Below are 17,157 nucleotides of genomic sequence, written 5' to 3' on the forward strand. Positions count from 1 at the left end.
GCACGCACAGAGATGAGAAGGGTATGTATGGACTAGTCTAACTCTGGGGGTTACGGTGAATAAGATAAAGTCCCAATAAGTCGGCGTGTTCCTTTAAGAGTTGGGCGCCTGTGTCTGCAGGTCTGCTGAGGAACGAGACGTTAGAGAGCACCGCAACGCAACACACGCTGCTCGACCTGTCGCCGGGGCGACTGTACAACGTTACCGTGGTGACGGAGGCTGGCGGGCTGCAGAACGGCCGGACGACGGCGGCTCAGACAGGTACAGAGAGAAGAAGAAGAAGAAGAAGAAGACAGGAAGTAAAGGAAATAAATCTAAAATCTCTTTTGCAGCTCCCGCCCCCGTCTCCAACCTCGCCGTCGCCTACAGCGACAGCACCAGCTTGCTGTTGTCATGGCAACGTCCCGCGGGTGACCTGGACGCGCTCGTCGCCGCCGTCGTCGGCGTCCTGACCAATGGGACGAGCCGCTGGGAGACGACGCTTCCGCCGGACACCACGCGGGTCGCCGTCGACCAGCTGACTCCCGGCTCGGCCTATCGGGTCGCGGTGACGTCGAGGAGCGGCAAGCTGACGAGCCAATCAGAAATCACCGTCAGGACAGGTGAGGTTCTTTTCTCGGTTGTGGTTAGAAGGGATACAGCCACAGCTAGAAGGGATACAGATACAGCTACGGCTAGAAGGGATACAGCTACGGCTAGAAAGGGATACAGCTACGGCTAGAAGGGATACAGATACAGCTAGAAGGGATACAGATACAGCCAGAAGGGATACAGCTACAGCTAGAAGGGATACAGTCACAGCCAAAAGGGATACAGTCACAGCCAAAAGGGATACAGCTACAGCTAGAAGGGATACAGTCACGGCTACAAGGGATACAGCTACGGCTACAAGGGATACAGCTACAGCTAGAAGGGATACAGCTACGGCTAGAAAGGGATACAGCTACAGCTAGAAGGGATACAGCCACGGCTAGAAGGGATACAGCTACGGCTAGAAGGGATACAGCTACGGCAGAAGGGATACAGATACAGCTAGAAGGGATACAGATACAGCCAGAAGGGATACAGCTACAGTTAGAAGGGATACAGTCACAGCCAAAAGGGATACAGCTACAGCTAGAAGGGATACAGTCACAGCCAAAAGGGATACAGCTACGGCTACAAGGGATACAGCTACAGCTAGAAGGGATACAGTCATGGCCAGAAGGGATACAGCTACGGCCAGAAGGGATACAGCTACAGCTAGAAGGGATACAGCTACAGCTGGAAGGGATACAGCTAGAAGGGATACAGCTACGGCCGGAAATTACCAAAAATTACGCTAAATTTCGCAAAATCTAGGTTAATATAACAATATACTTTAAATACTTGGACTCCAGAAACGCATGCTCGTTCCTCGGGAGTGTTTTAATCCAAACCACGATTTAGTTCCTAAACTTTACTGTCGTCACCGTAGCTAACCTCTTTTTTTTCATCTCTCTTTCTTTTTCATTGTTTTTATTTCTTCATCCTTTGTGTCGTCTCCAGCTCCGGCGGCAGCGTCCCTCCTCTCCCTGTCTCCCTCCCCCTCCGGAGGCCTCCTCCTGTCTTGGTCGCCCCCCGCTGGTCACTGGGAGAGCTACACGCTCCTCCTGTTCGACGGGTCGCAGCTGTTAGTCAGCGCCACTCCGGAGCGAGAGGCGGCGAACTTCAGCTTCCCCGGGACTGGGCTAACGCCTGGAAGAACGTACAGAGCTGTGCTAAGAGTGGAGAGCGGAGGACTGACGGCTGAGAGCAGCTGTGAAGGAGCAACAGGTCAGACTACTGCCCGAAAATATACAACATAATATCATGTTACAGGGAGGTGTGTTCAGGGGCATTCTGGGTGTGCTGGTCTTACAGGGAGGTGTGTTCAAGTGCATTCTGGGCGTGCTGGTCTTACAGGGAGGTGTGTTCAGGTGCATTCTGGGCGTGCTGGTCTTACAGGGAGGTGTGTTCAGGGGCATTCTGGGCGTGCTGGTCATACAGGGAGGTGTGTTCAGGTGCATTCTGGGCGTGCTGGTCTTACAGGGAGGTGTGTTCAGGTGCATTCTGGGCGTGCTGGTCTTACAGGGAGGTGTGTTCAGGTGCATTCTGGGCGTGCTGGTCTTACAGGGAGGTGTGTTCAGGTGCATTCTGTGCGTATGTCTATCTTGAGGCAGAGGGAAGTGATCGCTGCATTGACCAACAAAAACCTGGTCTAAAGTCAATAACGCAGCATTTCATTGTTATTTTAACAGAGCGTTACTAAAATGCTCCTAGGCTCGTACACACTATGCTTGTTACACACACAGGGACGCACAGCAGCACACACATACACATACACACATACACACACACACACAGCAGCACACAGACATGCAGAAGATTACAAATAAAAATATTACGTTGCAAATCCTCCATCATAACAGCAATGCTCCAAGGTCCAAACGCGCCTGACTTTTAAAGGGAATGGGAGATGATATCTGATTGGTTGATTGCATGTTACGCCCAAAACACACCTCTGATTAATGAAGACACTAAGGACAACCCTTTAGAACCAGGCGCCCGGTGCACAGACCCTTTTTTCTGCCGACAAACTAGCAAAAGTGGATTTGGACACGCCCTAAACACACCTGCACCAGGCGCTTCACACCGTGCGTTCAGATCATTAAAATAGGGCCCATGATGTAGTCACAGTCAGCAGTACCGTAGAAACAGAAAATATTTAGGTCAATTATTGGTAAAAATAATAAATACAAAGTATTGATTCTGGAGGAAAAAAAAATCACGACCCATAAGTGAATTTTTATTTCTTCCCACCAATAATATATACATGTTACTGCAGAAAATATAGACATAAAATGACTGTGGGAAGACATCAGAATATACAGAAACATAGTTGCAGAAATGTATAAGAAGAAAGATATATGATGGCACAAATATGACAGAAAGGCTCAGATTAATATTCTAAGTGTCTGACAACATTATGGAAAGGATCCCTACAGAGATAGACCTTTTAGTTAAAGAGTAAGATCCTTTTAGTTTAACATGAAACAGCCCCGAAATCACCATCACCAAACTCCACCAGACTCCATGTAAATAATCAGGACTTTTATCATCGTAACACACTTTATTCAAAGTCGACAGAAACTAAATAAAACTATCAAAAGCCGTCTTGGTTCATCTTTCCACTGTTCCAACAATCACCACTCTGGTTTGGTTGAAATAAACCCTTAATTCACCCATTTATATGTGAAAACATGCAGGCTCATTACACGCTAAAAGTCCTGATTATTTACAGGGAGTCTGGTGGAGATATACTGGCTCTATACACGCTAAAAGTCCTGATTATTTACATGGAGTCTGGTGGAAATATGCTGGCTCTGTACACGCTAAAAGTCCTGATTATTTACATGGAGTCTGGTGGAGATATACTGGCTCTATACACGCTGAAAGTCCTGATTATTTACATGGAGTCTGGTGGAGATATACTGGCTCTATACACGCTGAAAGTCCTGATTATTTACATGGAGTCTGGTGGAGATATGCTGGCTCTATACACGCTAAAAGTCCTGATTATTTACATGGAGTCTGGTGGAAATATGCTGGCTCTATACACACTAAAAGTCCTGATTATTTACATGCAGTCTGGTGGAAATATGCTGGCTCTATACACGCTAAAAGTCCTGATTATTTACATGCAGTCTGGTGGAAATATGCTGGCTCTATACACGCTAAAAGTCCTGATTATTTACATGGAGTCTGGTGGAGATATGCTGGCTCTATACACGCTAAAAGTCCTGATTATTTACATGCAGTCTGGTGGAAATATGCTGGCTCTATACACGCTAAAAGTCCTGATTATTTACATGGAGTCTGGTGGAGTTTGGTGATGGTGATTTTGGGGCTGTTTCATGTTAAACAAACATTAACATTTTTGATTTTTGTTTGACATTAGTCACTGAGACACCAATGCCTGGGGTAAAAGGATCCAGGTTGGAAAAAATAAATACCGAAATGACCCTTTAAAACCCACAGAGCTGAACCTGAACTCACCTTGTGTCTCTGCAGCTCCGGCCTCGGTGTTGGACCTCCACGTACGCCACTCTGACGAGACATCGCTCAGCGCCATGTGGAGCCACGCCCCCTCTGGGTCACGTGACAGCTACTTCCTGACCCTTCGCCACGGTAACCGTTCAATATTTCCAATTTAACCTTTTTTTCTGTGGCTCAGACGTAGACCATTAACCGATATTGTAATTATTGCTTCCTCTGTCTCTCGTAGGTAACGTCACCGTGGATACCAGGGAGGTGGAGCCTAACATGAGGGAGTGCACGTTCAACGTGCTCACACCTGGGCGGCTGTACACCATCACCGTGACAACCAGGAGCGGGAAACTGAACACCTCCGTGTCATTGGAAGGGAGGACAGGTTTGTTTTTATACTTGTGACTTCTCAGAAATACATCTTAAAGGTTAAAAATGTTCACTAGTGCAGTGATTTTACAAACTTTTACAACTTAAGGTACTTTAATTAATTGTAAATGGTCTAATTTGAGTTATTTTAACCTTTCATCCTTAAATCACAGCAAACTACATGTTTGATGTCTTCTTCAATATCTACAGACACACACAAACACAGACACACACACACACACTCACACAGGCTTGCAGGCGCTGGTCCTCACATGTGTAGTAACTGCACAGTGTGTGTATTTGTGTGTGTTGCAGTTCCCATGGCGTTGCAAGCGATTACTCTGACATGCTCCGGGGTCAGCAGCCTTCAGGCATCATGGGAAAAACCACCGGGAGACGTGGACTCGTTCATTCTGACTCTCCTGCAAGACAGGTGTGTTTCTGAACCAGGGAGAGTGGAAGCAGCCTACTGTAGTCTATCAAATGTTCATTATACAACAAGAAGATCCAACCAGGCCGTCCGATTGGTCAACTAGACATTTAGAACTTTCTGTTGTTGCCATTGACAGACTCAGATTATTATTCTAAGTGTCTAACAACATTATGGGATGGATCCCTACAGAGATAGACCTTTTAGTTAAAGAGTAAGATCCTTTAATTTTAACATGAAACAGCCCCGAAATCTCCATCACCAAACTCCACCAGACTCCATGTAAATAATCAGGACTTTTAGCGTGTATAGAGCCAGCATATCTCCACCAGACTCCATGTAAATAATCAGGACTTTTAGCGTGTATGGAGCCAGCATATCTCCACCAGACTCCATGTAAATAATCAGGACTTTTAGCGTGTATGGAGCCAGCATATCTCCACCAGACTCCATGTAAATAATCAGGACTTTTAGCGTGTATAGAGCCAGTATATCTCCACCAGACTCCATGTAAATAATCAGGACTTTTAGCGTGTATAGAGCCAGCATATCTCCACATGTAAATGAGTGAATTAAGGGTTTATTTCAACCAAACCAGAGTGGTGATTGTTGGAACAGTGGAAAGATGAACCAACACGGCTTTTGATAGTTTTATTTAGTTTCTGTCGACTTTAAATGAAGTGTGTTTTACGATAATAAAAGTCCTGATTATTTACATTTAGTCTGGTGTAGTTTGGTGATAGTGATTTCAACTGTTTCATGTTAAACTAAAAGGATCTTACTCTTTAACTAAAAGGTCTATCTCTGTAGGGATCCTTTCCATAATGTTATCAGACACTTAGAATAATAATCTGAGTCTGTCAGCGGCAACAACAGAACTTTTAGTGGACGGAAAATGAAGGTGTGCAATTGCCCGTTAACGTATACTGGACCAATTTCGAAGATTGTTGTTCCCATCAGTCCCATCAGTTGAAAAATACCGAACTTAAAACTGCTCATAAACATCTTAAACTGGGTCAAGTGTTTAAAAATGACGAGAACAACAAGTTGAACCAGAATACATGGACTTTTATTTTGATATCTGTCTGTCTGTCTCTACATTATGTGTTTTAAAAATGAATGTTCTGCGTGTTCAGTGTTGTGGTTCAGAACTACAGCGTTCCGGTCGGTTCTTCTTCTCTGCTGGTCACTGGTTTGACTCCCGGCGCTCTCTACCGGCTGCAGGCCGCAGCCGTCAGCGGGGGGCTGCGCTCTACAAGCACCAGTCTGGAGGCACGCACCGGTGAGTTACTCCAAGTCACATTTCAGATTCAAACTGCCGCTATGGACCTTTTTCACAGCAGACATGTTGACTTGTCATAGCAGGAAGAGCACAGCTGAGATTGATAACCTTAACGATGGCTCAGTTCCATCAAGTGTCCCAGTAAGATATTTCAGTGAGTCAGCATGAACAATACCAGGACCTCTCCTAAGTGGAATGCAGCCCTCAGTAATGGTTTAATACCAGGACCTCTCCTAAGTGGAATGCAGCCATCAGTAATGGTTTTGAACACACCTGTGCTTCTCCTACTCCTACTAACATGTCTGCCTTGAAAAAGGTCTATTATTACTGATATTGTAATTAGTATCTCTAATTTGTGTATTAGGGTTTTTCAGGGTAGCGTTATGTTTCATGTAGTGTATATCTACGGATTGTTCAGGTGAGAAATCATATCACATCCATACAGAGATAGTAGTATACAGCTGTTATACATCATATCATCATACAGAGATAGTAGTATACAGCTGTTATACATCATATCATCATACAGAGATAGTAGTATACAGCTGTTATACATCATATCATCATACAGAGATAGTAGTATACAGCTGTTATACATCATATCATCATACAGAGATAGTAGTATACAGCTGTTATACATCATATCATCATACAGAGATAGTAGTATACAGCTGTTATACATCATATCATCATACAGAGATAGTAGTATACAGCTGTTATACATCATATCACATCCATACAGAGATAGTAGTATACAGCTGTTATACATCATATCATCATACAGAGATAGTAGTATACAGCTGTTATACATCATATCATCATACAGAGATAGTAGTATACAGCTGTTATACATCATATCACATCCATACAGGGATAGTAGTATACAATTGTTAAAACATAATAAAATACATGACACACAGGTATCGGATCGGTACTCTGTATCGGCCAATACGCAAATTCAGATATCGGAATCTGTATCTGGAAGCAAAAAATTGTATCGGGCCATCTCTAGTTCTACCCTCTGGTGGTTTTGTGAGGACTATGGTTAACTGCTCCTCAGATCTCTGCAGGGTAAATCCAGACAGCTAGCTAGACTATCTGTCCAATCTGAGTCCTCTGCTGCACGACTAAAAACTACTTTTGAACGTCCACATGTTCCACCAAAACAAGTTCCTTCCAGAGGCTATTTAGCAGAGGCACCGTGAATCCGCCCGGAGCTTAGCCCCGCCCCCAAGATGATTGTGATTGGTTTAAAGCAGTAGTTCTCAAATGGGGGTATTGGGAGGACTGCAGGGGGTACGTGATTTTTTGCAAAATATTTTTCATTTACAAGGCTGTAGTTACTTCTACTAAGTGTTGTTTACATCGTAACGTTACGATTCAACAGACAAACAGAAATCAGTATAATCTGAACCTTAAAGAAGCATCAGAATTACAAACATTTAAAGGTCCACAGGTTAACGTTTGTGTGTGTGTGTGTGTGTGTGTGTGTGTGTGTGTGTGTGTGTGTGTGTGTGTGTGTGTGTGTGTGTGTGTGTGTGTGTGTGTGTGTGTGTGTGTGTGTGTGTGTGTGTGTGAGTGAGTGTGAGAGAGTGATTAAAAGTTAATTATGCGATAACATCAGAGAGTTTTTAGAACAATAGCTGAAATACCAAAAAGGAGGTTTGAAAATGTTCCACACACACAAAGACACTCCCAGTGCTCTGCTCAAAGGCTTCCTGCACACACACACACACACACACACACACACACACACACACACACACACACACACACACACATTCCTGTTCAAAGCATCTATTGTTGTCCCACAAAATGTCCCAGTTATATTTAGGGGTGTGTAAGTGTGTATGTGTGTGTGTGTGTGTGTGTGTGTGTGTGTGTGTGTGTGTGTGTGTGTGTGTGTGTGTGTGTGTGTGTGTGTGTGTGTGTGTGTGTGTGTGTGTGTGTGTGTGTGTGTGTCCACCTGTCAACCAATCAGCATTCAGGTTGACGAAAACAAAAACAAGCCCCGCCCCCCAGCCCCCCTCAGATGACCTCCTATTGGTCGATACATAGAACTGAAGACACACTGGTCAGATGAACATTTTGGGAAATACTCATAGTCTCATGTCAGGACGTGGTTAGCTTAGCTTAGCATAAAGACTGGAAGCAACAGGGAACCAACCAACTCTTAAGTTATTAACATGTTGTCTGTTTTTTCCACTTTAGTTTTTAGTGATGATTTCAACATTTAGAAACATACATAAAATCCACAGGTGATAATGAAATACACAAACTGAGCGAACATCACCCTCTGCTGGCTAAATTAAAGTTGAACCTCTTTGGAAACAAACTTGATGTTTGAATTAGGACCTTAAGAATAAATAAATAAAAACAATCTATTTAATTATATATATTTAAAAATACTTCTTAGCAATTGGGACATTTAGGAATTTTACCCAAGAATTTACAATTATATATATATATATATATTGTTATATTATATAATAAATATATATATAATATAATATATAAATATATTTATATATACAATATAATATATATATAAATTGCAAATACTTTATATACTTAATATTTTTTATATTATATATATATATAATAAATATATATAATCTAATATATAAATATATTTATATATACAATATATAATATATTTTTTTTATATAATATATATAATTATATATAAATTGTAAATACTTGGGTATGATTCCTAAATCTCCCAATTGCTAAGAAGTACTTTTTTTAAATATATATAATTAAATACATTTTAATTGAATTAAATACATAAACTGAGCTAACTCGGAAACATCATGATGTTTGAATTACCATTTAATTTTTTTGTAAAATAAATGAATGAAATAATTCCTCTGTCCTGTTTCCCCTTCAGCCCCGGCGTCGGTCTCCGAGGTAACCGTCGCCAACGGCGGCCGGTCGGATGCTCTGCGGGTGTCGTGGCGCCCGGCGCCGGGCGTGGTGGACAGCTACCTGGTCCGCCTCCAGGACAGGGGTCGGAGCATCCACACGCTGGCCGTGTCCCGCTCCTCGCCGCCCGAGTGCTCCTTCAGCTCGCTGGTGGCCGGCCGCCTGTACTCGGTCGTCATAGTGACGAGGAGCGGCAGCCTGGAGAACGCCACCGCCATTCAAGCACGGACACGTAAGGATGTCAGGGTGTACTCTGGAGGATGTGTGTTGTGTCGGTGTTTTCCCCTCGCTCTGGCACGTACAGTACAGGCCAAAAGTTTGGACCCACCTTCTCATTCAATGCGTTTCCTTTTTATCTTCATGACTATTTACATTGTAGATTCTCACTGAAGGCATCAAAACTATGAATGAACACATATGGAATTATGTACTTAACAAAAAAGTGTGAAATAACTGAAAACATGTCTTATATTTTAGATTCTTCAAAGTAGCCCCCCTTTGCTTTTTTTGATAACTCTGCAAACCCTTGGTGTTCTCTCAATGAGCTTCATGAGGTAGTCACCTGAAATGGTTTTACCTTCACAGGTGTGCTTTGTCAGGGTTCATTAGTGGAATTATTTCCCTTATTAATAAAAAAAGCAAAGGGTGGCTACTTTGAAGAATCTAAAATATAAGACATGTTTTCAGTTATTTCACACTTTATTGTTAAGTACATAATTCCATATGTGTTCATTCATAGTTTTGATGCCTTCAGTGAGAATCTACAATGTAAATAGTCATGAAAATAAAAAAGAAACGCATTGAATGAGAAGGTGTGTCCAAACTTTTGGCCTGTACTGTATCTAGCGAAGGGTTTAGATGTCGATCAGAATCATGGACGAAATTGAGACTTTAAAAAAAGCTATAAGACAGTCCTTCCTGAAAAAAATAAGTGTAACACTAGTGGTAATAAGTTGGTGTCCGTGGCGTGTAGATGGTACTGGTGGTAGTGGACAAAAGTGTCAACAGTAAAAAAAAAAAAAAAAAAAAAAAAAAAAAAAAAGCCACAAAAACAGAAAGAGGATTAAAAAATAGGGACAAAAAAGTCAGAAAAATTGTTAAAAAAAGGCACAAAAACATCACAAAAAGTCAGAAAAAGGGACAAAAATGTCAGAAAAAAGGGTAAGAAAAAAAAAAGCATCAAAAAAGTCAGAAAAAGGGTAAAAAAGTACAAAATAGCGACAAAAACATCAGAAAATGGGTAAAAAGTAGGGACGAAATTAAAAAAAAACAAAATGGTAAAGGAAAGTCACAAAAAAGGGACAAAAAAGTCAGAAAAGTGTCAAAATCACCGGGAGAAAAAGCGGCACAAAAGTGTTAATTTTATATTTTGACCCGAGAGGACAACAAATGCATGGTCGGCGAGGGTTAAACCTCAAGTCCCATAAATAATACATATACAGTAAGTACAGTTTGTTTACGATATTTGTCTCGCAGAGCCGGCCACTGTGCAAGACCTGACAGCTGTGCACTCGGCGAGAGACGACTTCCTCAAGGTGAGTTTGTCATGGCTGAAGACACTGGTGGTTACCAGGGAAACCATTTGAACTAACAGATATCAGCATGAAACATCCCCAGCTGATTATTGACATTAAAGGTGCTCTAAGTGATGTCACGTGTTTTTTTTTGACTACAACAATTATTCGTCACATACAGCGAACATCTCCTCACTATCTGCTAGCTGCCTGTCCCCTGAACACACTGTAAAAAACATCTCCTCACTATCTGCTAGCTGCATGTCCCCTGAACACACTGTAAAAAAACACAGTCTCTGTAGACAGCCCAGGCTCCACAAACAAACTGCGCCAACCTGCACCACCAAACATAACAAACAGTGTTCCAGCCAATAACTGTCAAGAAGGAGCTGGTTGAGCCATCCCTGCAGCAGAGTTAGCACGTAGGCTACTTCCAAAATGCGCGTTCATGACTCAACCAGCTCCTTCTTGACAGTTATTGGCTGGAACATTGTTTTCGTTGCGGTTTGTGGAGCCTGAGCTGTCTTCAAAGAGTGTGTTTTTTACAGTGTGTTCAGGGGACAGGCAGCTAGCAGATAGTGAGGAGATGTTTTTTACAGTGTGTTCAGGGGACAGACAGCTAGCAGATAGTGAGGAGATGTTTTTTACAGTGTGTTCAGGGGACAGGCAGCTAGCAGATAGTGAGGAGATGTTTTTTACAGTGTGTTCAGGGGACAGGCAGCTAGCAGATAGTGAGGAGATGTTTTTTACAGTGTGTTCAGGGGAGCTAGCAGATAGTGAGGAGATGTTTTTACAGTGTGTTCAGGGGACAGGCAGCTAGCAGATAGTGAGGAGATGTTTTTTACAGTGTGTTCAGGGGACAGGCAGCTAGCAGATAGTGAGGAGATGTTTTTACAGTGTGTTCAGGGGACAGACAGCTAGCAGATAGTGAGGAGATGTTTTTTACAGTGTGTTCAGGGGACAGGCAGCTAGCAGATAGTGAGGAGATGTTTTTACAGTGTGTTCAGGGGACAGGCAGCTAGCAGATAGTGAGGAGATGTTTTTTACAGTGTGTTCAGGGGAGCTAGCAGATAGTGAGGAGATGTTTTTTACAGTGTGTTCAGGGGACAGGCAGCTAGCAGATAGTGAGGAGATGTTTTTACAGTGTGTTCAGGGGACAGGCAGCTAGCAGATAGTGAGGAGATGTTTTTTTACAGTGTGTTCAGGGGAGCTAGCAGATAGTGAGGAGATGTTTTTACAGTGTGTTCAGGGACAGGCAGCTAGCAGATAGTGAGGAGATGTTTTTACAGTGTGTTCAGGGGACAGGCAGCTAGCAGATAGTGAGGAGATGTTTTTTACAGTGTGTTCAGGGGACAGACAGCTAGCAGATAGTGAGGAGATGTTTGCTGTATGTGATAAAAAAAAATGTTGTAGCCTAAAAAACACGTCACATCACTTAGAGCACCTTTAAGATTAATAGTTTTTGTCTTACAGGTTTTCTGAAATGTTATGTTTCAATGTGAAAATGAGGCATTTTGTTTTTATTTGATTTATTAGACAGTAACAGAAATAAATGCATAACAAGATGCCATCACAGTGATATTGCACATTTAACAGAACTGTCGAGGATAACACAAGAAATTACAAACTTATTTCCATTGTGGTCCTCGTTGTAGTCTGATAAAGATGTCCAGGCAAGCTCCATAATGTCCTTTAAAAGGCTGTAGTAGTAGTATTTATATTTGTTAAATCTATATTTTATGTAGAATCATGAGTAGATTGTGTGTTCAGGTGTACTGGCGTCACGCAACTGGAGATCGGGACCGCTACGTTGTTCTGATCCGTTACAACAACAGCGTGCTGCAGAACAAGAGCGTCTCCGCCACGCGCAACGAGTGCGTCTTCTCGTCTCTGTCGCCGGGGAGACTCTACACCGTCACCGTGGAAACCTGGAGCGGGGACTACGTCGGCAGCGTCTCCACCGACGGACGCACATGTGAGTCGGAAAACCAAGGAGAACAAATGTGTTTTATTTTTTTATTTTATGTGTTAAAAATAATGGACCAAGCTTCCAAGTCTGGAAAGTGAAGCCAAAGCTGAAGCTCGATGGTGTTTTAAGCCCTCAGCGTCGACTTCAAGGCAGTTAACCCTAACCCTTATGGTGCGTTCTTTTTGTCCACCGAAGTCGATCTACGAGTCATTTTCCGAAGTTACTCTACAGTCTTATTAGGAGTTAAACATAGTGCTGTATACTGCTACCTATAGACATGTCTCTATAGTCTTATTAGGAGTTAAACATAGTGCTGTATACTGCTACCTATAGACATGTCTCTACAGTCTTATTAGGAGTTAAACATAGTGCTGTATACTGCTACCTATAGACATGTCTCTACAGTCTTATTAGGAGTTAAATATCGCCTGATTAGTTATTTTGGAGCTTGTGCAGCTGAAATTGGCTAGAGACGCTCGGTTGCTATATGACAACAATGGCTTTAATGCCGACTCTTGAGCAGAAAGCAGAGATTAACGTTAATGTTAATCAAAACATAATATATTTGTGTAATATGTCAATAACTGGGTGAATAGAATCCTAAATGTTACTAAAAATGTTACAAAAATCCATCTTTTCTCCGACTCATAGTATTGTGTGACAAAAAGAAGGCAACAACCCCGCAGGTTATTCGTTTTTCTACACGGATGTGACGTCACACTCGAGCTACTAGTCGCGATTACAAGACAAGAAGAACGCACCGTTAACCCTTAACCCTAACCCTTGCCTAACTGCAAGTTTTTTGTTGCTGGATGGTAGGGGAAGACTCATGAATATTCATTAGGGAACTCATCCCTGATTGGCTAACCCTGACATTCTTACCCTAACCATAACCAATCCCACCAGAGCAGGCAACGAGTACTAGCCATTCAGACGGAGAGTAGTGTGGGTTCTTCCTCTACCATTCTGCAAAAAAAAATGTCCGCAATTGTGGAAAAACAGTGGCGAGGAAAAACTCCCTTTTAGGAAGAAACCTGGTACAGACCCAGGCTCTTGGTAGGTGGTGCCGGTTGGGGGTGTGATGAACAGTGGTAATAATAGTCACAATAAAGATAATGGATCGGTGACTAGAAATAGTAGTTGTAGTAGTTCATGGCGTAGCAGGGCACTGAAGGGTGTAGCATGACGTAGCAGGACGTTACAGGATGAAGTATCTGACCATTCTACATAACTTGTACTTAAGCTTTATCTGAATTATCGATATGACTTGTAGATTCGGCATGATGATGATCCAAATGAACATAGGAAATGGCCACAGGAAACATCTGGAAAGCATTATCCATGGTGCCTCATCGTCATTACAGAGAGGTCTTTGTTGGACATGCGCTAATTGGTTAAATTATCGTTCCCACCCCCATCTATGATACATAATTACAGATATATATAACTATTGTCATATATATATATATATATATATATATATATATATATATAGTTTTCGAAACAAAGAAAGTCAGAGTGACTATTCAGAGAATTGGGTACTGTCGCTCTCCGAGCTCCTGCAGAATTCTTTGATGTAAATAAACTTTTATAATCAAGAACAGTGTCAGGGGATTCCTCTTCATACAGCATCACACCATCGCTACTAAATACACCACAAGGACGTAGCATGACGTAGCATGACGTAGCAGGATGTAACAGGACGTAGCAGGGTGTAACAGGACGTAGCATGACGTAGCATGACGTAGCAGGACGTAGCTGGATGTAGCAGGGCGTAGCATGACGTAGCAGGACGTAGCATGATGTAGCAGGACGTTACAGGACGTAGCAGGATGTAGCATGACGTAGCAGGACGTAGCAGGACGTAGCAGGACGCAGCATGACATGGCAGGACTTTACAGGACGTAGCATGACGTAGCAGGACGTAGCATGACATAGCATGACTTTACAGGACGTAGCATGACATAGCATGACGTAGCATGACGTAGCAGGACGTTACAGGACGTAGCATGACGTAGCATGACGTAGCAGGACGTAGCATGACATAGCAGGACGTAGCATGACTTTACAGGACGTAGCATGACGTAGCATGACGTAGCAAGACACTGCACAGCGTAGCAGGGCCTAGCAGGGCGCGGTGCAGGACTAGGATGTATTTAAATATATATTTTATTGATTATGTTGAGTTAAAGTTTTCTTTGTCCTGCAGTTCCGGCAGCTGTTGGAAATCTGTCGCTGGACAACGCAGGAACAGGTGATCTGACTGTCACCTGGAGCCCCGCCCCCGGAGACGTGGACCACTACGAGGTGTGTGTTACTCTCGAGACTTATGGGACATTTATTGCGTGGCGAACTATTCCGTGTGTCCATCTGACTCATTTTTCTGCTTTAGATACAGTACAGGCCAAAAGTTTGGACACACCTTCTCTTTCAATGTGTTTCCTTTTTATTTTCATGACTATTTACATTGTAGATTCTCACTGAAGGCATCAAAACTATGAATGAACACATATGGGATTATGTACTTAACAAAAAAGTGTGAAATAACTGAAAACATGTCTTATATTTTAGATTCTTCAAAGTAGCCACCCTTTGCTTTTTTATTAATAAGGGGAAATAATTCCACTAATTAATCCTGACAAAGCACACCTGTGAAGGTAAAACCATTTCAGGTGACTACCTCATGAAGCTCATTGAGAGAACACCAAGGGTTTGCAGAGTTATCAAAAAAAGCAAAGGGTGACTACTTTGAGGAATCTAAAATATAAGACATGTTTTCAGTTATTTCACACTTTTTTGTTAAGTACATAATTCCATATGTGTTCATTCATAGTTTTGATGCCTTCAGTGAGAATCTACAATGTAAATAGTCATGAAAATAAAAAGGAAACGCATTGAATGAGAAGGTGTGTCCAAACTTTTGGCCTGTACTGTATTATGCTGTATGTAGTTGCGTTATGTTACACGCGTTTACTGATGAACTCTTTTGGTCTTGAAGACCTTTCCTTTAATCTAATGAGAAACATTTCTGTCCTCCTAGTCTCCCTACTCCACCGATGCATTCTGGGAGAAGAGAAAAACTCTCTGGGATGTTTGCAGTGCTTTAAACCAATTACAATGGTCTTGGACATTGGACGGTGGCTCTGCAAAATGGTCTCGGGAAGGAACTTGTTTTGGTGGAACATTAGTACCCTGCAAAAGAAAACGCCACATATAATATTAAAATGACGTTAACTGTTGAAGCAATACCGTAATGTGAGATATTTATATTAGCTGATACATGGTTAAACCTCATTGGCTCTTACCAGTGTATCTCCGTGTGTACTTGGTCCACAGCAATCCCACCAATCAGTCCCAAAACGTCCCAGTTAGAGAGGAAATGCCCTAAACATATTCTTTGTAAATCTTTACAATCATTCCCTGAAAGAACCGAGCAGGTCTGCCTTGTTGCACCATCCAAATCTTCTTCAGAACTTGACATTTTCAGCGTGTAGCTCACTAGCTCGGAGTTTGTTGTTGCTTCACGAAGAAAACTGAGTTTGGGAACGGTGACACACAGAGAGCAGAAGGGTTGAGCTTTCAGGTATTTATCCTGGAAATGGGCTCCTGTTGATTCAGAACATGCCGCCAGAAATTCTGTCGGATGTCCCTCATTTTTGGCCGGATGTCCCGTCCCCTTCCTCTGTGTTGGGTTTCTAACCTCCGGTGGATTTGTGAGGACTATGGTTAACTGCTCCTCAGATCTCTGCATGGTAAATCCAGACAGCTAGCTAGACTATCTGTCCAATCTGAGTTTTCTGTTGCACGACTAAAAACTACTTTTGAACGTTACACATGTTCCACCAAAACCAGTTCCTTCCAGAGGCTATTTAGCAGAGGCACCGAGGCTCCGTCCGGAGCTTAGCACCGCCCACGACGATTGTGATTGGTTTAAAGAAATGCCAATAAATCAGAGCACGTTGTTCTCCCATCCAGGAATGCTATGTGGACTCGCCAGACCTTCCTCCACAGCGCTGTGGAGGAAGGTCTGGCAATGCGAGACTATATTAGGCACTAACGGGCTGTGACGATCTCTGCTGCCTAGGGCTGGGCAACATATCGATATTATATTGATATTGTGATATGATATAAGTGTCTTTTCCTGGTTTTAAAGGCTGCATTACAGTAAAGTGGTGTCATTTTCTGAACTTACCAGACTGTTGTAACTGTTCTATTATTTTCCTTTACCCACTTAGTCATTATATCCACATTACTGATGATTATTTATATTTTGTGGGAGCACCAATTGTCAACCCTAGAATATCGCTGCAATATTGATATCGAGGTATTTGGTCAAGAATATTGTGATATCTGATTTTCTCCCTATCGCCCAGTGATATCGGGTGATGACTCAGAAATGATGTCGGGAGACCTCAAAGATGACGACGAGTCCGATGATTACAAATCAAATGCAGCTTTATTTACACAGTGAACAAACTCTCATGACACTGGGACAACCATGAGCATACAGACACGTGTCTGCTCAAGGGTGACCAACATGTACATAGAAATAGATCCCTTTTAAACTCTTTTTGTGCTCACACAGCATGAGATATTTATGTCAGCACACAAGTTTTACTCT

The 17,157-nt window shown here is 42.5% G+C and overlaps 1 protein-coding gene across 2 annotated transcripts in view; it reads left to right on the forward strand.

Annotated features, from left to right (window-relative positions):
- The window catches only part of ptprb (protein tyrosine phosphatase receptor type b), a 92,648-nt gene that overhangs the window by 21,327 nt on the left and 54,164 nt on the right, over positions 1-17,157 (forward strand). For both annotated transcript variants that reach the window (XM_028570302.1, XM_028570301.1), the window contains exons 4-14: positions 121-261; positions 333-602; positions 1,528-1,794; positions 4,072-4,188; positions 4,286-4,432; positions 4,732-4,849; positions 5,983-6,128; positions 9,019-9,285; positions 10,530-10,588; positions 12,338-12,542; positions 14,746-14,843. In XM_028570302.1, the coding sequence (XP_028426103.1) occupies positions 121-261; positions 333-602; positions 1,528-1,794; positions 4,072-4,188; positions 4,286-4,432; positions 4,732-4,849; positions 5,983-6,128; positions 9,019-9,285; positions 10,530-10,588; positions 12,338-12,542; positions 14,746-14,843 (1,835 nt within the window). The remainder of the gene's footprint in view (positions 1-120; positions 262-332; positions 603-1,527; positions 1,795-4,071; positions 4,189-4,285; positions 4,433-4,731; positions 4,850-5,982; positions 6,129-9,018; positions 9,286-10,529; positions 10,589-12,337; positions 12,543-14,745; positions 14,844-17,157) is intronic.

The sequence above is a fragment of the Perca flavescens genome, chromosome 23 (genome assembly GCF_004354835.1).
Source record: "Perca flavescens isolate YP-PL-M2 chromosome 23, PFLA_1.0, whole genome shotgun sequence".
Classification (NCBI taxonomy): Eukaryota; Metazoa; Chordata; class Actinopteri; order Perciformes; family Percidae; genus Perca; species Perca flavescens.